The sequence below is a fragment of the Chanos chanos genome, chromosome 5 (assembly GCF_902362185.1).
Source record: "Chanos chanos chromosome 5, fChaCha1.1, whole genome shotgun sequence".
Lineage (NCBI taxonomy): Eukaryota > Metazoa > Chordata > Actinopteri > Gonorynchiformes > Chanidae > Chanos > Chanos chanos.
The window spans coordinates 45,596,259-45,617,925 of NC_044499.1; the positions used below are offsets into that span (position 1 = coordinate 45,596,259).

The following is a 21,667-nucleotide window of genomic DNA, read 5'->3' on the forward strand; positions in this document are numbered from 1 at the left end:
CTCTGCAAGTGATGCAAAAAAAAAAAAGAAAAAGAAAAAAAGAAAAAACTGGGCCAATTTCCATAACACAAGCCGTTCGCTGCTATGGCACACTGGCTAGGATTCAGTGGATGACAAACTAGAACAAAAAAGCAAATGCCCAGGGAACCAGCTTTTAAATGTACTCCCTCATTACTGACAGAACCATATATTATTCATCCCTGGCTGAACGTCACGTCACTGTCAGTGGTGACAAGCTAAACCGCAGCGTGGGCAGGAATGACAGCCTTGCGATACATTACAATCAGAAATGACTGACACTTTCAAAGTGTGCATTTGTGTCTGTGTCCAGTAGACTCAGGTGAATAGTGTAGTTGGCTCAGAGATTAACTGCATTCACAGGGTGGACGACTTGCCCCGTACTCTCACCTCGATGTGATCCACTTCCTGTAGAAAACGAAGGCTGACTGACTCCAGAGCTTCTTGGGGCCATTCGTGGAACCAGTCGATGGCTGTGCAGTTGACCACTGCGGGGAACTTCCTACTACGCACTCTGAGTTTACTGCCCACTGGGGAAAAGCAGAGGGCAACCTGCAAAAACAACGGCTTTCAAAGTAAAAGCCTACTACTTCTAAGCTCGGACCCATGGGAGCTTAACATTCATTATTATGGTCCGAAGACAAAGGATGGTTTTCTCGACTCCCCTTCACCTCTCCAAATGTGAATAACATCTACAACCAACCCTTGCCTGCTTTCCCATGAGAAATGAATCCACTTTAAATTGTGTTTATATTGTTACATTGAAAGAAGACGTGAAAACTCAATGTTTGTAGCTCTCCATAGTATATACAGATAGAGTCCAGTGCTTAATCTTTCTGAGAGGTTTCAGTGGCTCATAGGTTTTTTCAGTACGGGGAGCAAATGAATCATTTTTATTCACACACCTTGAGTTGCCTGCGGACGCGGTCGATGAAAAACTTCCAGCAGTTGTCCCTTGTGTCCAGCAAGCCCTGGCCCCGCACCTCATTCCTAACTCCGCCGATGATGTTCTCCACCTCATCATCAGGGAACAAATCAGGGATCTCACCTAGGGAAGGGGGAGAAAAATGCTGATGTGGGGGCAGCCGGATGGGGTGTTGACAGATAAGGAACAAAGTGTTTGACTGAAATAACAGTTAAGAACATACTTTCAGACTTCATCTGTGTATTCACTCTAGAGACTCTGCAGTGCAAGTCTTAAATATTGTTGCTATTCCTTTTCATAAAAAAAATCGATCAAAAACCAAAAAAAAAAGACAAAACACAGAATCAAAATTCATTTAAAGAGGCATCTGACTGAGAAAAAGTCTGAATCGTAGTGCAAGAATTACATCAGCAATAGTATATTAGAGGGGGAAAAAAACCTGACACCCTCTATTGTTGGCAGAGAAACAAAACATTTTTTGATGTCAGTTGGCATTAACGGGTAGTCCTTACCAGATGCCAAAAGGTCATTCACCAACACGAGAAACTTCTCATCTGCTACCTGGGCATCTGTCATCAGGAACACTGTGCCAACATTCTTGACACCGGCTTTGATGTACAGCGTTCCCAAATCACTCTGAAACACACACACACACACACACACACACACACACACACACAAATATTAGACTGCTACACATCCTGCCTTTAACAGTGTCTCTGTGGAACATTTTAGATAAAATATACTGTGTACATAAAAGTTGATGAGCTACAGTGCTGTACAATATCACATTGTATTAAAGAGCTCCTCTGTGTACTTGTTAATTATTGAAATACTATTGACTTTCCGAGAACACATCCAGTGTGCTCCACCATAAAGGATTTACAAACCTTCAAGGATCTTTAAAGTAATAATGCAAAAGACAGTGAGTGCTTGCACTACAATAAAATCTTATATTATCATATCCACATGCAATTTTGGGGGATGGGGGGATGGGGGTGGGGGGGCTGTACTGAATGTGTAATAGGATATGCATCCAGCGCAAGACTAGAATGTAAAACACTAAGTTTGTTGTAAAGGGACTCCACCTTCAGATCAGGGATACTGTAGCCTTTCTTCAGCGTGATCTGAAAGACCTCCAGGGAGCTGATGAATGCTGCCAGTCTTGTCAGGCTTTGTTTCCCACTGCCGCCTACCCCTACCAGGAGTGCATTCCCTCTGGGAGACTCCAAAATCCGGTTTATACGACAACTAAACCAAAGAAGAAAAGAAGAGGAAAATAAGGTTGAGTGAAGGATGTGAATATGTTTTTTTTTTAATTTAAAAATACAGACAGAGAAAGCAAGATAGCAAAGCCATCATCTGCATAGTCATCAGTATAATCTTTATGATCTGTATAATCTTCTTTATCCTCACAAACCTCATCATCATCCCAAACATCATCATTCTTATCATCACTATCACCATCAATATCATCATCATCATCATCATCAAATGCTTATTTTGATGGTGCCGAATCAAGAATATTATCTTATATTATAAATTCCTATGTATATAGGATTTGTTCCTGGGTTTTACATCTGGACTGTGCAGATAATGAAGGTCATTTCAAAGACTGCCACCACAATCACTGATGACAAAAAAGAAAACGAACAAACAAAGAAAAGAAAAGAAAAGCTGGTTTCACTCTTACATATGTGACATCGCATCCTCGAAGAGAACTAAGTTGAGGTTGGCGTTGACTTCATTGTAGCTGTCAAGTGCCTCTAGTAGAGTTTTGTTCAGGCTCCCCCATGACTGCACTGGCATGTATTTGGGCTCTCCGACGCCCAGGGCAAAGTGGCAGTACATATTCATCACCTTGGTTTCCTCCAGGGCTTCTTCCATGTCCTGATGGAAGCACAAAACTTAGCTCAGCACAGCATTAATAATTAATATGTGAAGACCTATAGCATGGGCACCAAGGGAGGGAACCTTTTAACCCCCATTACTACTTGTTTTAACCTGAGTATTTGAACTCGCTGGTGTGACACTATCAACTCTGAACTTTTCTTTTCTCTCAAGTTGTTAGCTCAAATCTCCCCTGCCAACGTAAACTCAACATTTCTTCTTTTGGCCAGCTTGTTATTCACCTGAGCACAGCAGGCAAGCCTCACTAGGTGGAATGGAAGGTTCTGTGATGTGAGAAAGTAGCCTTACAGGAGTATATCTGCTAGAGAAGACAGGAGGGATATCTGTCTTTTTACTGTAGCATGACCACACTGTGATAAACTCCAGGAACCAGGGGGGCAGTGGAAGGAAAGAGAAAAACATTAAATTTTTTTCCCCCTCAATTTGCTGGACTGATGTTGTTACTGGCTGTCAGGGCCTGCCTTGATTAGCATTGCCTCCCTAGGCTACACTGGGCACTGGCGTCTGGCTTCACTACATGGCAACCATAGCTTAATGATGCCGGCCGCCGTGTAAAACTCTGAGAACCCTCTCACCTCATAAAACTTCTTCACCAGATCTGACTGCAGCTTGTCAAAAACCGCAAAGTCTTTGTCTTCCACCATCTTGTCTCGGTAAACCCGGTTGGACTCGTGTATGTAAATCTTCACCAGATCCTGAGGAGTCTTCAGACATTCGCTTTTGCAAAAAAGGATGCCCTGAAAAGTCAGAAATAAATTGTTTCACCAATGAGCAAGTTCATCCCATTTAAAGCCATGGGTCATACTATGAAATTCAAGAGGAGTTATGGGAAGAAGACAAAATATTACCAGTAATTACCAGTAAAAACTTAGCTGTTTATTTGACAATTATTTTTCATGAAGTGTTATATTTTTCCTACAAATTGACGTAAATGAATATCAAAGCTGATAGTCCCAGTCAGCTGAGACAGCTGAAAAGCAGTATCTTCAGTATCTACTGGATGAACTATGAACTTTGAGAAGTAACAGGAATGTACTTAATCAGATAGACAGAGACCCCAAGTGTGAAAGAACAAATGAATCTCAGTCATCAGAACTAAGTAGGATCAAGAATCGATGGCTTCATTGTCTCAAATTTGGAACGCTCAATTCCAAAATAAGAGGGTGTAAACAATCTCTCCATTGTCACTGTTGATCCTCAGTAACCACCTAACCTGCAAGACTTGCTTAACAACTTAAAACCCATTAGCTATGAATACGTTCCCACTTTATGTGAGTTCGTTTCTGACTTTTCTGTCTTAGCTTTGATCTTCTCAAGTTCCGTTGAACTCCTTGCTTTTGAGGGCATGACCTTCATTTTAGCTTGAGCTCGTGTGTTGAGCTCCATTAACTTCAACTGTTTTCGCACTGAGTGAACCTAATGACTACAAACTTCAAAAACAATTTGAGTATGTCTAAAGAATTTATATTTTTAATTCAGCTAGCATGTAAAAGGTAAAAGTAAGAACCTGTTTTGCATGAAACAATGAATAATGTGTTTCTGAACCAGCTTAACTCAGAGTCTAGATTAAGCAGCGGTTGATTGATGATGGATTGGAATGGACAAACCCATGCATTAGTTGTTTCATTCCAAGAAAGGGAAAACAACCACTGGTATGGTTAAGTTGAACGGGAAACCAATGGAAGTGACAGGAATGGGTTTGTTTTTAACAAGATTGATAATGGGTCACATGCGCTGAACGCTGTTGGCAAACATGATAAAGACTATGTAATGCTCAGTCTCCTCCAATCAGTATTCCATTCATCACTGAGAGGACTGTACAATATCTTCGCAACTGATGTGTCTCAACATTTGACGCTAGAAACTATTTTTCATGTACAATTTTATGCTGATTCCAAGGAAACTGTTTACAGTCATGGAACATGAAAAAAAAAGAGCCTCGTTACTAAATAGTTTGAAATTCACTTTCAGACAGCAAAAACTGCAAAAATGAAGTAGCTCAAAACATATTTAGACATTTCAGTCACTACCCAGATATTTTCTAAAATGTACTCTTTGTGGAAGCTGCAGACAAACCCAGAATTTTTCTTTTTTTCCCCCTTCAGGTGCTTTTTGGAGTACTTGAAGGTAGTGAGCAATTTCAAACAATGCCTTCCTCAAAAACAAATAAATCAAATTGATTGCGCATCGTGCCCCGGCAAGATAGAGTTGTGTTTTTCCTCTTGGTCATGCCAACACCTCACCTCAGGAAGTCGGTTAAGATGACTTACAGCAGGCTGGAGCCTACTCTGCCCCACAGCTACGGCACACACAACAGATGACTTTAGGCTGTCAGCATACAGTCGCCTGGCACAATGCAGACTTCCTCATTACTTCCTCAATGGGGACTAATTATTTTAGCGGACTCAAAACTCAAAGGTTTTTAATTAACTACAATATTTCTGTCTGTGGATATGAAATAAGCATGATGCCTCGTGGCAGAATTTGGATGAAAGTGGAAAAAAATATTTCAACAAATGCTCTCCAGAATGTTGTTTAAAAGTTTCCGACTCTTTTCTCACACAATTTTGCTAAAACAAAGATCAAGCCTTCGGCTAAAGCTATGCATAACAACAACAAAAAAAAACACCCATGTACCATAAATCATAATAACTTAATAAACTACTTTTAAAATCCTTGCCGTCAAATAACTTAGAGAGTTCGTTAATTAAAATGAAAAATGCAAGACCGTTCCCTGTTTATGAACTTTTGTGTACTTTTGGCTGGCAGTCCACTTTAAAATTCTCAGGACGAGTTTCACAAAATGGAATGGACTGTGAGGTTGCTCTAAGGCAGCACTCTGCAGCCTTGCTTTCCTTAGGCGGCTCAGCAGAAAGCTGAATTAGTGAGGTAGTTCTCAGGCCACACTTCAAATGTTTCTCTTGACTGTGTCTCATCTGCTCTGCTCTTTCTCATTTTGCTTCATTACTCTGACTGCAGAGAACACAATGAGGAGAGGTTCATAGGGGCATCCTCTCTTTTTGCGTTTCATCTTCTCGACATCGGGCGGAGGGCCGCGAATTTTGCGCGAATAAAAGGATTTTCAAAATGCGGAAGTCAACTTCGGTTTCTTTAAGCGACAGCCGTAACAAGGAATAAAAAGTCTGATATCACACCTGGTGTGGTAGCAGCGCTAAATTGTTTCCATATGAGGATCCTATTAGATATGTTGACTTTCAAGTATCTCTTCATTAGAAGGCTGAAATGAAAATTGGAGATCATCATCTTAGAGTCAAACAGATAATCAAAGAGAATTTGTTGGGGACAGAAACAGACAATCAAAGAGAATTTGTCTGAGAGTACATGCAATTTTGGAGTATTAAAAAAATCTGTCTTATGAGTTTGATAAATGTAAAGTTTTCTTTTTCACAGGTTTCTGTCACAGTTTAAACCGATTTCTGTTAGATAATGCAGATGAAAAATCCCGCGTGGTTCAGATAATTATACATTTCATATCACGGCAAAAAAAAAAATGGTCCTTTAAACTGCAAGAGAGGATTTTTATGACAGATTGTTCAAAGAGTTCACCTAAAGACAGGCTGAGAACTGAATTGCTATGATCATTTAAATATATTAAAACATAATACCCATAAAACCTGATCTATTCCCTTTTCTTTCAGAATAATCTCAGGGCTCTTTCAAACTATTAGCTTTGGTTTTCAAAATCAATAGTCATTTAAGAGAGAAATTACTTACAGTGTATTCACATTTCACACTTTAGAGGCAAAGGCTTACGAAAGCAAAATTTAAAATGAGGCATAATATAGACTATCAAACTCTAAAAGCCCCGTGAATAAAACTCTGTTATCAAAGAACTTTCTGGGCAGTTGAAATTAGAAGTTTGCTGGCTAAAATTTAATAATTTATGTTTTTTTAAGGAGTTGAGAGTGGCTGGAGTACCTGGAATATGCTGGAGAGGTCACGAAGGTTGAAAATGTAGTGGAACTTGATGGCTGTGGGTAGGAAGGTGGCGGTCACGCGCTGGTGGAATGCCAGCGCTAGTTGGACCAACTGTGGACAGCTTTTCTGGAGAGCAAGCCCAAAGCCCTCGCCCCTGAGATGTTGACTCAAAATACTGCAGTAGATTGTACTCAGGGCTTCCGTTCCAGGGAAGGAGAGGGCAAACACTGAGAAATGCCGCTTAAAAAGAACATTTTTCAAGTTACAGAGATAAGACAGATTAATCAGCAATTTAAACACTGAGGCAGATTTTATGTATCTTGTAAAACAATGTTTATTCAACATTGTCAATGGTCTATGCGTTGCTTTGACTGTGAGAGTGTCTCAGTTAACCTCAGTAACCATGCATTCACTGCTGTTGTAAATTTACTGAAATATTAACAGAAAGAAATGCTTTAAAAATACATTAAGAGATATAGCAGATACCACCCTGTATTTATGTATTGTAAGGCATTTTCAATCAGGATATATACTATTCACAATATGCAAAAGATAAAATTCAAAAAGGATAAAAAAGGATATTTAAAGTATATTTCTTTCTCATTTAAAATCTGATCTGTTTCACATGTGCTCTGTTTATACGTGTGGCAGAGTTAAGAGGTTATTCGCAATAAAATTGATTTTTCGAAAAAGAGTCGATGGGTAGAATTTTACAGGATATTCCTAAATGTGATTCAAACCTTTTTGAATCTGAAGGATTGTATAGTGGGACGTGGTGAGGTGGGCATTAGTTACCTGCAGCCTTGGGTTGATGGTGAAGCTGCCTGATGTGGGATTCATGCAGGACACGTACTGCACATTGTGGATCTCCTTCAGCTGCAGCTTGCTCCTGTCGTACCTGAGAAGACACAGTGCACCACCCATCACAGCAATGCGGGGCAAAGAGAACGCTCTGATGCTCAAATACACTTGCGCACACACACAAACACACACACACACACACACACACACACACACACCTGAGCACGCACACACACGCGTGCGCGCGCACACACACACACACACACACACACGTGAGCACAAACGCACGCGCGCGCACACACACACACACACACACAAACACACACATACACAATCACTCAGTGCTTTCTCTATCTTGCATTCACAGCATATTTTAATTCCAAAGCTAGTACAATTCAGAGACATTCCCTGACTGCCTCATTTTACTCTTTATTTTTTAACTATTACATTTTAATCATGTCAGAAATGCTACACAATTTAAACACAATTACAGCAGCTATTTAAGTCACTATGCTACGGAGGAACTTTCAGGAATGCCATTTCTAACATGACATATCTCCTATCCTCTTAGTTCGGCAATATATTTACAGCTTACAATAATAGTAAAACCTGTCATCTGAAATCTATTGAGATTAAATAGATTTAAGTAAGTATAGATTGACATGAATACTACAGTCAGGAGAAGTGTTACATCATTTTGTGTTTACCAGTGGTTGTAATCCATGTGCTGACGAATCAGAGTGTGGGGCTGCACTGTGCCATAGGCATCTACCTCAGGCATGTTCATGTCATCTATGAAGTATATAAGCCTCTTACTTCCCGGTGGGCCATAGTTTCTTCCTGCTTTTTTCTCCAAGGGCTTCTCTAAAATGGCTGAAGAAAAGTACATACAGACGAGGAACTAGTGCACTTTTTCTGTTAAAGTTTTAGGATTTTTGTTTTTTTTTTTGCCACTGGTATAGTAAAATAAAAGCTGTTTTGTGTCAAAAAAACCCAATGAGAAATAAGAAAAAAAAGAAGAAAGAAAATATGGATAAACAATCTGTTCAGTAACACACAAGGAGCTCGACAGCTGTCAAAAAGAATGAACAATAGCAATCCAAACATGCTGTCATCAGCAGAAAAAAAAAAAATTCACAAAAATCTGTCAGTTTAGAGACTATTTCTTTCTCAAAGACAAAATATCAGATTACATGTCCTTGCGTATAACAGTATACCTTGCAGCATGGCAGAGGTGGTGTAGTAGTTGAAGGGGACATTTTTGATCATGTATTTGTCCGGGTCCAAGGAACCAAGCTTATCTCCGACGAGGACTGACTTTCCCGTCCCGGCGTTCCCCACGAGCATAACTGGACGCCTCCTCTCCAGTAGACGGTCCACGAAGTATCGGACGCGGATCGTCTCTGTGGTGTGCACCAAGCAAGCCTAAACAGTCCGCAAATCCATATGTGTGTTGTTTTTCTTTTAATTATTTCTGGATGGCAAATGACATAGCAGGAGATCTCGCTTCGGCAGGTGAGTGTGAAGTAAGTACAGTCTACACACCTGGAGAGGAATGTCCGGATCCATTTCAAACTTGGGTACCATTTTGGACCAGGGCTCAAATTTCTTTGTGTCAGGGTCAATGTAATAATCAAACACTGTGCCCTGAGAGGGAAACTTGATGGTTTTAAATTCAGTCACCCACCATTTACTGAACTCCACTCTGTAATCCACCAGCTGCAAATAAAATCATGCAAATGAAGATAAGCAATGCTTTAATAAGTATTCTTCATTCATTCCAAGTCATCAAGGGTGTTAAATAAGTATTTAAAGGGAAGCATTGCATAACCTCAGTGAAGCTGCGAATAGTTCTAACTTAGTACTTAAAGCGTTTTACCCAAGCCACATACTGAAATCACAAACCCAATGTCTTTTGTTGGGAGTTACGTTTGAAGAAGTGAGCATTTTGAGGTATTTGAGATTAGAAATCCTCTTGTAGTATTTTATCATGTTTCTAAAAACGTGTCAGGGTGCATGACAATGAGAACAACATAATGGCTTAGTTGAAATTATTTTCCTGCCTGGTCCTGGAACATGGCCCCTCCAAAGGCCCAGATGGCAGCAAAGACGAAGTAGAGTTCGTAGAGCTCTTTAGGACAGTCTGGAGGCGTATGTTCGGGGGTCAGTAGACACTCCAGGAGGTGGCAAAGCATCTGGACCATGCTCTGTTCAGGGACCGGAATAATCTTCTTAAATCTGCATTAGGCAAAGAGAAAGAGCAGGTATCTCTGTAAACACACCCCTCAACTCAGTAATAAAATAAACATTTTTTCTCCATAAATGCATGAATCTGAATCAATTGTTATTCGTTGTTACTCTGTTTGCCATTTTTATTTGTTTGTGCTATTTCACACTTGGTATTCCATATGCAATGAGGAGATGTTTTATGACAGACAGCTGGAAGAGAAACATTCTAGAACTGTCTGTGATACGATAGGGATTCTGTGTGACATCTGGAATATTACACAGTTAAAGCTCAATGTGGTGTGCAAACATTAGAGTGAAGTGTGATTGTCAAATGCTAGATAAACAGCTCACTCCAAGCTTACCTTGATCTGAGGGTATCGAGGCAAGGCGGAAGATACTTGTCAAACAAAATAGTTAAATTGGCCTTCTCTGATTGGATTTCTCTCTTGTCAATCCAACTAGACACAGGGGGGTTCCAACCCAAATCAGCAGGGTTAATGTATAAAATGCCTGTATGGATACATCAAGCAGGTCCACTGTTTGATTTCACATTACATCTCCCTTGTAATATCTTTAGAGAGCCATAGTGACAATTCAAAAAATAATTAAGTCGTATATCAAGGGCTGTTAATAAAGTGTGCATGACACCAAGGAGTAACTGACCAGCTCTGGACACAGTGGCAGGTGTAGCAGTTCGGAGATGACTAATCTCAAATACGAGTCTCATGGTGGGGTTCAGTGGAATCCTCTCGTTACTGGCCAGAGTCAGTACCTAATTAAAAATGATAAAAAGTTATATCCACTATCAGTAATATCTACTACCATTTAGAAGCACACTCTTCAGTAAAGAGGAATGTTATTGTATGGTCATGTTAGAAATCTGAAAATGGAACACTGTTAGTTAAGTATTAAAGTCAGTGCACCCTTGTGTAAACACACAGAATTCAAACTCAAAATGCATTCTATATGAATTACCTTGTTGTCATCCATTACTGTGTTCAAAGACTCAATCCACATTGGATCAATATCACCATCCAGCACAATCCACTTTGGGCCACTGTGACTGATGTTAGCCAACTCACGCATGATATTAGAGAACAGTCCTGAAAAACAGACGGGTACCTAGTGAGTTTGAGCTACACACTCACAACAAAGAGGAAAAATGAGCCTTCCACAAGCAATGAAGGTGCCAGGCATTTCTCTGAGGGAATATTCATCCATTTTTACATACGGGCCCAATTTGACACAATTTCTGACATATTTTATTAGTAGACCATATTTACCAGTGCTTACAGTATGTGATTTTTATGGGCCAATCAAGAGAAAATAGTTTTAGATCTTGTTTTAAAAATGAGCAAAAACCAGTAGTGAAATCTGCCATGTCTCCCTGCCTCTTATGAGAACAGTGTCAACATAATTACATGCACCACAAAAAGGCCCAACATCTTCATTTTTTTGTTTTTTTTCCCCAATTTCATGTTTTAGAACCCATTTATTTTGAAAATAAGTAATGACCTAAAACTCATTCCAAACCACATTGATTCATGGTCCTATTAATGATGGTGGTTCTGTTGAACACTGAACGTTTTTGATGAAAAATACGAGAGAAAAAAAGCCCCTAAAAATCCACACGATCAAAAAACCATCAGTTGCTGAGGCAAAGGTTATTATGATGCCACAGGACAAAAAGAGTAAACTTGCCCTTTTAAAGTGAAAGGGGGAAGACCGTTTTAGCTCACCATCTTTCCATTCACGTGTGGCTGGGTTTATGATACCAAAGAGCTCGTCGTTGGTGACAGCTTTGGGGTTCAGGTCGGCCCAAACGGGCCTACGCTTCATGTTCTGATAGGTCTTGTTGAGAGACTTCATCACCTGAGATTTGCCTGTACCTGCGTTGCCCACTACAAACACCGAATGACGAACAGCAAGGAGCTCCTCCAGCTGGACGACCTGACAGGAATACAAAATGAACATTCAGACATTTATTCTCCATGTGTACAAACACCATACCCCTTAAATTTCTTTTTCCAGAATTCATACTTTTTTTTTTCTTTTGCTCTTCTCGGAATAGCGCGTTCAATGCAAAAAAAAAAAAATAAATCTTGGATTGCTACTCATTCAGAGGCAAAGAAGGAGCCAAATATATATTTTTTTCTGGGCCACAGCAATGTCCTCGACACACAGTATTCTTCCACAGGGATCTATCTTCTCCTCATCCAACAGACTTTTCACCATTATTGTGGTAAAACTGAGGCATGCAGTTCATTACGCTGTCATTGCTAAAACCCATCTACTAATTAAAGAAATGAGTTCGTTTCTTGCCGTTAAGTAGTAACACAACGACTGCAGCTGGAGCTCTTAATGAGGCATATTGCATAAAACATGTCTGCAAATTGCAACTGTAATTTTAAATCGTCATCATCACTGGTCCCAGAATTATTGGAAGGGTTAATGGATGCATTTTTTTTTTTTTTTAGACACGCCAGTGAATGGAAGCTGGTAGGCTTTGCCTGTTAACTGACGGTTGTGTACAGGCACAGTTTCTCAGTGAATAATCCCTGTGAACACATTCAGACCCGGGTCCATTGTACAAAAAAAAAACACAATCAGAATTTAACATTTATGCAAAACTACTAGAATGATAGTAAAGTGTAAAAAGCGACAGCTTGTCCTCCCCCCCTTGAGAATGAGAGATTTTCTCCTTCATGCTGATGGCATGTTCAATCAATGGTATTGACGCAGCTCCCCGTTGGGCTCTTCAGAGCAGCTTTGGCATCTCAAAGGCCTGGCTGATTGCAGCTTTGATGTGATGTCTATCAGAGCTGGCAGCTAATGGTAGACAAGCACTTAGCCATGCGCCTCTCCCCTCTCGACACTGCCTTCCAGTCACAAATCAAAAGAGGAGATGCGACTCCGAAAGTTCAGGCCATCGCCGAGGACGTGTTCGCATTGACCTCCTCGTTCGCCTTCCGATATCTCTATGTTCCGCGTGTACGTCCATCGCTCTCGTGTCATGGCAGGGGTTAAATGGCTCTCGCGAAGCTGGGTTCTCATTGATGGAGTGCTGTTATGTTGTTTCCGTGGCTCTTTGACCCGCTGGAGATTGCACTTATTTCCCCTGGCTCTACAGAGCTGCGTGTCTGATATCTAAACCTCACCCTAATGGTTGAAATTAGAACTTGGGTCTGGCACCTGAGGCACTATTACACTGTAATTTCAGCATTGTTATATTTGCCCAATACATCCAGTTCCAGACTTCTTTGACACTAATGTGCCTCACACACAACAGCAGGTTTATGGCTTTTAAAGAAAGGTAATGTACAACAAAAGAAGAGCGGCTATTGAGAGGGGACCAAAAAAACCCCTGATTGCAACATCCATCAAGAAGGTGGCTGTGACTCTGATGGTTACCTCAGTAACACTGGGAGCCTCCCTGTACAGTGCAGTGGGTGGTCTATTGTACCTATCAATCTTTCATTGACCAGTGAGAGTCAGAGGTAAAACTGACTTCTCCAGAGGAGTGTTCAGCTCTTGGGTCTGGTTGTCTGCACGAGGATATCTAAAATTTATTAACATACATTGCTCAAACTTAACACAGTATTGCACATACATTTTCAGTATTGAAAGTATCTGCATCAGTTTACGGATGTAATAACTATTATTTTCCGTAAACAAATGATCGTGTAATATCAAATTGCAGAACGGAGTATGGAACACTCCATGAAAGAATCTTCTGATCAATATGAAGCTTTAGTAGAGAACAGCATCTCTTGCATACGGACATTTAAATCATATGCATGCATTTTAATAAGGAAGAAGGAAGGAAGTCAGATGAGGAATTCAGCTAAAAGAGATTTGTTCCTTCAGCATGCATTTCTTCGAAAAGATTATATTCTAGAGATTACTGAATTTGCATTCACCTCCTTAGCTGCTTAGTGTAGGAGTGCTTATCTGATTTGCTGTTGTGTCTCAGGCAAATATTGGAAGATTTAGCCCAAAACCTGTGTTTTAACAATCCAGCTCCAGTTCTTAGTGTCAGGCTCTTACAAATGGAATAAGTACCCACGTATGCCCTACAATTCAATAGCTTCTGAAAAATGAAGGAAAAATTTTCTGTGAAACTCACCTTTAGCACAAAGTTATCTTCTGCCTGTAATTTGAGGTCTAGCACAGACTGCTTGACAAACTTCTCAAACTCAGGATCCCTCTTGCGTGGAACATCCAGAGCTGGGAATAGGTCCCCAATAAGTCCCATAAAGACAGGCATGTCATCGGTCACTATCTTCGGCACATTGAAATCTCGTAGGGCCCTCATCAGCACCTGGTCTTCGGCTCGCTCTGGATCACCTCTCTTTAGAGATCCTGCTACCACCAGCACAGACTTAATGGCACGCAGTCCCCAGTCATAGTGGTCCTGAAACAGGAGGCGAGAACAGAGTGAAACTGTGAGAGTTATGTAACACACCCAGATCAGTGCAGTCTTCTTTGTTTGGTTGAGCATAGCACACCTGCTTAGATAGAAGTTCCTTGCAGAGTTGATAAAGTGTGATAAATTTCCTGGCCAATAGTCTGGCCTCTATGAAACCTTCAGCCACCAACATGATTTCACAGATGAGCTCAAAGTCTGGCACCACCATCGCACATGGCCTGAGGAAGCGAGAATGAGTTATATGTTTCAGTACAATGATCCTTAGGCAGAGAATACTTTTTCAAGAGGATACTAGATCAGAAACTGGGTTATTAAAAACATGTATGAATAACTGAGAGCATAGTAAACATATATATATATATATATATATATTTGCATGTGTGTGCATGTGCGTGCATGCGTGCGTACGTGTGTATGTGTGTGTGTGTGTGTGTGTGTGTGTATATACATATATATGTGAACTGGAAAAGACCAATAAACAAGAGAGGGCTCATTTTTCTTGGTTAATGAGACAGAGCAAAATAAGCCTTTAATGGGCTGTAAATAAAAAATACAATTTTCAAAGAAAATTTGTCAGCTTGGTGCGTATTTTAGACCATATTGGATTAATCAAATCATTAAACAACATTTATTATCGACTTAAAAAAAAAGTTTCCTTGCTCACAACAGATCAAACAGATCAAAGTGTTTTCTGTAGCACAGTTGCAGACTACTTTTGACGTTTCCAAACCTTTTCTTTTAATAGACTCGTCTGCTTACCGAAAAAGGGCTTTGAGGTTTTCAGGAAGCTCAGTCCTGCCAGCGTAGCCTGGGTTCATAGTAATAAAGATGCCCACAGATGGAAACAGGTTGATGTCCTCCCCCATGAAATTGAAGTGTTTTTTCTTATCTCTAATGGCATCTTGGATACTTTTGACCTAAGAGGTAAATAGGTTCAGTGAAGAAATGGACTTGCATTACGATACTTAAAAAAAAAAACTTATGACGTAAAATATAATACAAAAATTGAATTTGCCTTTCAAATAACTTTCGTACTTGATCATAACTGAATATTTGAATTCTTGAAATGATTTCATTTAAGTTTTAATGACATCTACAATAAGAACAGAAATCTGCAAGGTGAAAAAGAATCAAGTGTAAAGCTCAAGTTTAATCTGAGGGAATAAAACTGACTGCTAATTAATTAGCTGTTAGGTGCAAAGCCAGGAAAGCAGATGCAACACCTATGAGCAACCAAACTGCCTAACACTTTACCACTTATCTTTAGGAAGAATGGAAAAGTATTACAAGAATGAGGAAATAAATTCTAAACTTTGAAATAACTTTCATCTAATGAAAAGCAACTGTCTCGGTATACTGAAAGAAGTATAGTGCTGGCTTGACACAAAGAACTGTGGATAACTGGCCCCTAACAGCACAGAGAATACACTCAGATTACTCTAGAGCCAGAGGAAAAAGGACGACTAACATTAGGTATGCGTCACATGTTGCTCGGAGCTGATGGAATAAGATATGAGACTTAACTTTGCCATATCCTTGCGTGAACTCAAAATCCCAGACTGCATGCTGACTGAATGAATTTTACATATTTTTCTCATGGCACAGCAATAACACATAGGCTGTGTCCCAAGGTCCATACGAACAGCAACAGAGCAGTGAACCAGACACACACCAAAGGATTGAGCACAAATTCACTTTAAGATACCCACCATCAAGTTCAAAAAAAAAAAAAGGAAAAGAAAAGAAAAGAAAAAAAATGAGCGAAAACAAAAAGACAAAGGATATTCAGTTAAATTTAGGAGAATGTTGAGAAGCATGAGTTAAAAACAAAACAGTTTTAGGGGCCCATTAGTACTTTCATCCAGCCCTCCCATTTAAGGGACTGTAGACCATGTTTTGGTGAAAGGCAGAGCTTAGCTAATTTGTCTCAATATTGATATGTCTGGAGCCCCTTCTGTTTACTTTTGCTTAACCTAATGGAAAATTGATTCTACCTGTGTTAGCAAAAGCACACTTCAGTGGAGTGTATCCTCCCATTGTATCTGCTCTTCATCTTAAATAAAATGGATTATCAAACAGTTTTCTTTAGACATATGACATTACAGGCTGAGGACAGACAATTGGGTCTGAGAAACGCTCCTCCAGAGGAAAAAAAAATTAAAGTCCTCACTTTTTATGTGAATTGTTCTTTGTGAGGGCTGCTTTCCAAGTATGCTACAAAGGGAAACTATTTATTATTCATCACAGAGCAGAAACCCCATTCACTGTTCTGACATTTCAGAATTCACTGAGAGCAATTTTTGACGGTTTAAAAAGAGTCCTGTCGCTTTCATGTATAGCTCTGAGTCACCATCCTGAAGGATGAAGCATTAACCCTGCTGTATTTTAGTAGTTCACTTTGTATGTCTTAATACAGATGATGGTAAAAGACAAGGGAGGAATAATATTAAATGTTTTAATAGGGTGAAGGGCCACCACAAGTCTTGAAAGCAGGTCTCGGCATAGATTCTGCAAGTGTTTGCAGCTCTGAGAGATTCATCAGCATTTTCCCACAAGAAATTCCATACTTTGTCATTTCATGCTTGTGGAAATGCTCCAGAGTCTCCCGTAAGAGTTCGATTGTGTTGGGATTTGGTGATTGAGACAGCCATGGAACATGGTTTATATCGATTTCATGCTTATCACACCATTCAGTGACCACTTGTGTCCTGTTCACTGGAGCATCATCGTCCTGGAGGGAACCACTCACATTAGGATAAAAGTGCTCATCATAGGATGAAGGTGGTTACTCAGAATAGGGTCTTGTATTTATTGGCATTTACCTTGTCCTCTAAACCATCCTAGGAACACCAGCCAATAATAGACCTGCCAGGACCCTTGACCATGGGACACAAGCACTCAGACCTCTGAGTTACTTTTGGCATGCACCACACATACACACATACCTCTGAGAACAGGATGAGGGATGAATCGTCTGAGCTTTTGACATTTTTGAACTCTGTAGAGCATAAACACAAATCTGTACTGAGATATGTGCATCTTTGTGCATGATGAGGGGTTTCTGCATTGCAGCCCATCCATAGTAAAACAGCATGGTGAAACGGTTTGCTCACACCCTAGATTGTCACACACAGTCATATAAGTTAGAGCTGCTTGTCTTGTTGTATCAGAGGTGTGTTTGTTCCTTGTATTCCAAACCAGTGCAAGGACGTAACAGTCAAGGAGCATACGCTTTCAAACACAATTGATTTTAGCTGATAATGTGTTTTCCCCAGACTTCCATGCTAATATGACCTTAGCTACTGCGACATGTGAATCGTCAGCAAGTTGAGCAGTGTTCATCACTGAGGCTACTGCCAAAAATTTCCCAAAAATCACTAACATTTCCAGTTCACTGAGATCTCTTCCCCTAACTGTGCCAATTTTACACACGACCCTAAGCATGATGGGATGCGTGTTGCTCAGGAGCAATCTATGCAGAAGCATTTGCTTTTAATATAATTTGTATCCCTCATTTACTCAAGTTTTTCCACTTATCTTGGCACTTATCTGCACAAACACACTGTAATAAGCAAAGCTTTTTTTTTTTTTCATTATCACAGACACAACCACCCTTATGCAATGTACAAAGTTATTCATAAAGCTTTTTATAATCAAGAATACCGTGTCATCGTAGGCATTTTACCAATGCAAATGCGATATTACAGATGACAACAACAACAACAACAACAACAACAACAGGAGGAGGAGGAAAAGCACTCTGTAGCGCTCAGTTCAGTTTCAAGGTCCCCCTACTGTGTCTAATTTACTGTGAAAGGCAGAGTATAAATGAAAATCCAATTGGTCATAGTATATTCATAACTATGTCAGCAGCGTTTTCATGGTGCTGCTTTGAGGTGAAAAGGCTGACAGCTGGCTCACCTGCACAGCAACCACAGACAGCACCTCCACAGATATCCTGTTAAACTCGTCAAAGCAGCCCCAGGCTCCCGTTTGGGCCAGGCCTTTGTAGATGTTGCCGCAGGACTTCCAGAGACAAGGGAGAAAAGAGATATAGGAAGAAGAGAAGGTGAGCACAAATACCAGGGAGAACAATTCACACAAGTGAGTTTTCAATGCTCTGTTAAAATGAATAAGTCAAAGAGGTTTCGAAGTAAATTCTGCATGAAAGGCTAAAAGAATAAAAGCCCACTGCATTTGTAAACATCATTCAACTTCTTAAAAAGAGCTCAAAGTTAACTAATGTAAAGCAGCTGTTTCTTACTCTTATGTCTAAAGCTCTTGGATACATTCTCAGTATTTTGGACAGGCTATTTTCTAACCTTGCAAAGAAGTGATGTCATTAACAATTCAGCTTTTCTGGTTTTCAGACTGCACTGCAGGCAAAATGGTCAATTTCTCATCCACATTCTCAGTGGCCAACTTAAAAAGCCTCTTTAGGTAGACTGGAGGCACTGAGACTGGCATGGAATAATAGAAGAGAGGAGAAAGTTCTCTATGACACAGATGAGTACTGACTAAAGGATTGATTTTGGGTGTCTGCGAGCCTAAAGCCAGTGTGGCTTTTGCTAACTCTCTCTCTCTCTCTCTCTCTCTCTCTCTCTCTCTCCTCCCCCCTCTCTCTCTCTCTCTCTCTCCTCCCCCCCTCTCTCTCTCTCTCTCTCTCTCTCTCTTTCTCTCTCTCTCTCTCTCTCTCTCTCTCTCCTCCCCCCCCCCCCTCTCTCTCTCTCTCTCTCTTTCTCTCTCTCTCTCTCTCTCTCTCTCTCTGTCTCTCTCTCTCTGACACCCTGCTGCAGTGAAGCACCGTAATGATGTCGCCGCCGCAGTAGGCAGGTACAAGCTGGATGAGGAGATTAGCGGCGTGTCTCTATTGACCGCCATATTATATGGGTTTTTTTCCAACAACAGCAGACAAATAACCTGGGAGGCAGAGATGAGGATGGAATACAGAGGGGAAGGTTGACATGGCTTAGGAGGTAAATAAGCAGAATCATCAGAGCCTTACTAATCTGCCTGCCCCCTACGTTGAGAGTGCCTATCCCAGCTCAGTGGAATATACAGCTTATGAGATGATGAACAGAATCAAACAATGAAAAGGATTTAATGAACAGAAATGGATGAATCATACTTTCCAATAGAAAGACAGGGGTTTTCCTTGGTATGCAGTGACATTTTGCCATGTAGTAAATCTTTAGAGATGTAATATTCTAATATGTGTGGTTATGTCTTCTGGAAATCTGTTTAAATCTTTATTTATAATAAAAGAACATCTAAACTGGGCAGAATATAAAAACTAGATACAACATATTTTTCCATTTGTGTTAATACATCTCTGCTCAACCATAAACTGCATCTCAGTATATTCATGGTATGCTAATGATATTATTCAGTAAATTAATTTCCATCTGAAATGTGGTAGTATCATTAATATTGATCGACGTGACTATAATTTGACTTCATATCAGATTGGTTTTTAAAACAAAGACATAAAAAAAGTTTTAAACATAAAGGAAAAATAACTAATGATGTGACGAATCATTCTGTCATAAGACGTCATAAAATGAAACCTCATGAAACCTCATGTACATGTCTGTGTATTTTACCTTGTAGTCCATCTGCTCTGAGCAGTTAAATACATAGACCATGATGCCAAGAGCTCTGCCTAGGTCCTTAGTGGTCTCGGTTTTCCCTGTTCCAGCCGGACCAGCTGGGGCCCCGCTCATTGTGAGGTGCAAAGACTGGGTCAGAGTGATGTAGCATCTGCGTTTGTGTACACAAACACACATGGACACACACACACACACACACACACAGTTTAATAATAAGCCTTTGTCATTTTTTAAAAAATATTTACCTTGAAATAAAGCGTGAAGTTTTTAGCACTCTGTGACCGGTGATTTGCTCAACCAGACAAAAGGCCTCAGTTTAAGCAAATATTAAAACTCTTGAGGCAGTCTGTAACTCATCAGAGTTTTTTCACTTCTTTTCTTTGCCTCTTTCACATTAAAAACACTGCAATGAAACGAACCGAAATTCCAAATCGCCGCTGATGTATTACAATGTCTCGTAACTATATTGTTCACATTTTGTTTGCAGCAGAACCACCACAACATTAGTAAATGAGTGAAAATTTACTGTCGCAAGAAAAAATAAATAAGGACTAAAGCCAAAAACATTAAACAACTTTTGGAGAGCACGAGGGCCAATATGTAATAGTGCCATCTGTACAAGTGGCATTCCTCTGTAGCTTCTAATTTCTGTGTGGAAAAAAGCCAAAGTGCTGACATGGCCACTAGTGCACTGCAGAGCAATGAGACTCACCATATGTTCGGCAAGTCGCAAAGTCATTGATTTAGTCATCAAGGAAGATCGCTTTTTGCTTTGTTATCATTTCAAAGAAGAAGGCACCACGATGTTGATGGACATTTGTGTAAATAGTTTGCGATGTTACCTCGGCATCTGCAGATTGCTTTTAGCATGCAAGCATTTTAATGGGACGCTCCTTTTTTTTTTTTTTAATAGGTTCCTGTTATTAAGTTATAGAGAGATGTTTTTCAGAAGTGAATGACATCCCTTTTCCCTCGAGATGTGATTTAACCAAACTGCTCTGTGGCCAGTTCTCACCTGTCCGTCAGAGGCGTGATCACTAATCGTGGCGTGTTACCGAGGTACTCGTAGGAATAGAGGAACTGGGCGTCGCAGATGTTAGCGAAGCAGTGCTTCTCTTTGTCGTCCCAACGGTGTCTCAGCTGAGACAGCCACACAAAAGCCTGAGAGTTCTCCACCTGCCACAGAGAGAGAGAGAGAGAGAGGATAGAGAATAACATCCTAATACATCCTGTCCTCCTCACACACACTGCATACAAAGAGCTGATTATTCCAGATTGCCAGGAGAGATTCTCAGTGCTGAGCTCTTGTCCAAGTCATGTTCACTTCCAAATTACTCTCCCAACATAACTTTTCTCTACAACATAACAATGTTTCATAGAAGTCGTAAACACCTCCTTGATAACCGTAACCTTAACAAGGAGTGTGGTGTGTGTCTCTCTGTGCAAAAGAAGTTTGTTATATTTCCATCAGGGAAAAGAAACTTTACTTCTGTTGGTCTGGGTAAGTTTTCTAACATTCATTGTAAATGGAGGCTGAAAACATAGTTAAAGGTTAATACCCTCTGAGCTATCATCTTGGCTACCACATCTCTGGCATGGACGTCTATGGTACAGATGGTCATGACCTTCTGTCTGTCTCCAGGACTGAGCTGGCCAATCAGCATATTAATGAGAGTGTTGAGCTGGTTGACTTGTTTCTTATAGTATTCCTTCATAGCATTCTCATAGCCCTCCTCAAGTCGTGCAAATGCCATCCCCACATCCGACGTCCACCAGATCTGGGTGCAGGTGAGAGCCACCTAACAA

The 21,667-nt window shown here is 40.3% G+C and overlaps 1 protein-coding gene across 2 annotated transcripts in view; it reads right to left on the reverse strand.

The window, feature by feature from the left end:
- dnah9 (dynein, axonemal, heavy chain 9) overlaps positions 1-21,667 on the reverse strand; it is a 61,996-nt gene that overhangs the window by 26,243 nt on the left and 14,086 nt on the right. For both annotated transcript variants that reach the window (XM_030775719.1, XM_030775718.1), the window contains exons 25-47: positions 21,421-21,660; positions 20,877-21,037; positions 19,856-20,012; positions 18,174-18,278; positions 15,012-15,169; positions 14,332-14,470; positions 13,950-14,237; positions 11,563-11,773; positions 10,799-10,926; positions 10,487-10,595; positions 10,186-10,333; positions 9,658-9,832; positions 9,140-9,313; positions 8,812-9,019; positions 8,302-8,467; positions 7,589-7,691; positions 6,794-7,033; positions 3,430-3,591; positions 2,637-2,833; positions 2,032-2,194; positions 1,456-1,579; positions 924-1,066; positions 409-570 (exon numbers count right to left, since the gene is read on the reverse strand). In XM_030775719.1, coding sequence (XP_030631579.1) covers positions 409-570; positions 924-1,066; positions 1,456-1,579; positions 2,032-2,194; positions 2,637-2,833; positions 3,430-3,591; positions 6,794-7,033; positions 7,589-7,691; positions 8,302-8,467; positions 8,812-9,019; positions 9,140-9,313; positions 9,658-9,832; positions 10,186-10,333; positions 10,487-10,595; positions 10,799-10,926; positions 11,563-11,773; positions 13,950-14,237; positions 14,332-14,470; positions 15,012-15,169; positions 18,174-18,278; positions 19,856-20,012; positions 20,877-21,037; positions 21,421-21,660 — 3,861 coding nt within the window. The remainder of the gene's footprint in view (positions 1-408; positions 571-923; positions 1,067-1,455; positions 1,580-2,031; positions 2,195-2,636; positions 2,834-3,429; positions 3,592-6,793; positions 7,034-7,588; positions 7,692-8,301; positions 8,468-8,811; positions 9,020-9,139; positions 9,314-9,657; positions 9,833-10,185; positions 10,334-10,486; positions 10,596-10,798; positions 10,927-11,562; positions 11,774-13,949; positions 14,238-14,331; positions 14,471-15,011; positions 15,170-18,173; positions 18,279-19,855; positions 20,013-20,876; positions 21,038-21,420; positions 21,661-21,667) is intronic.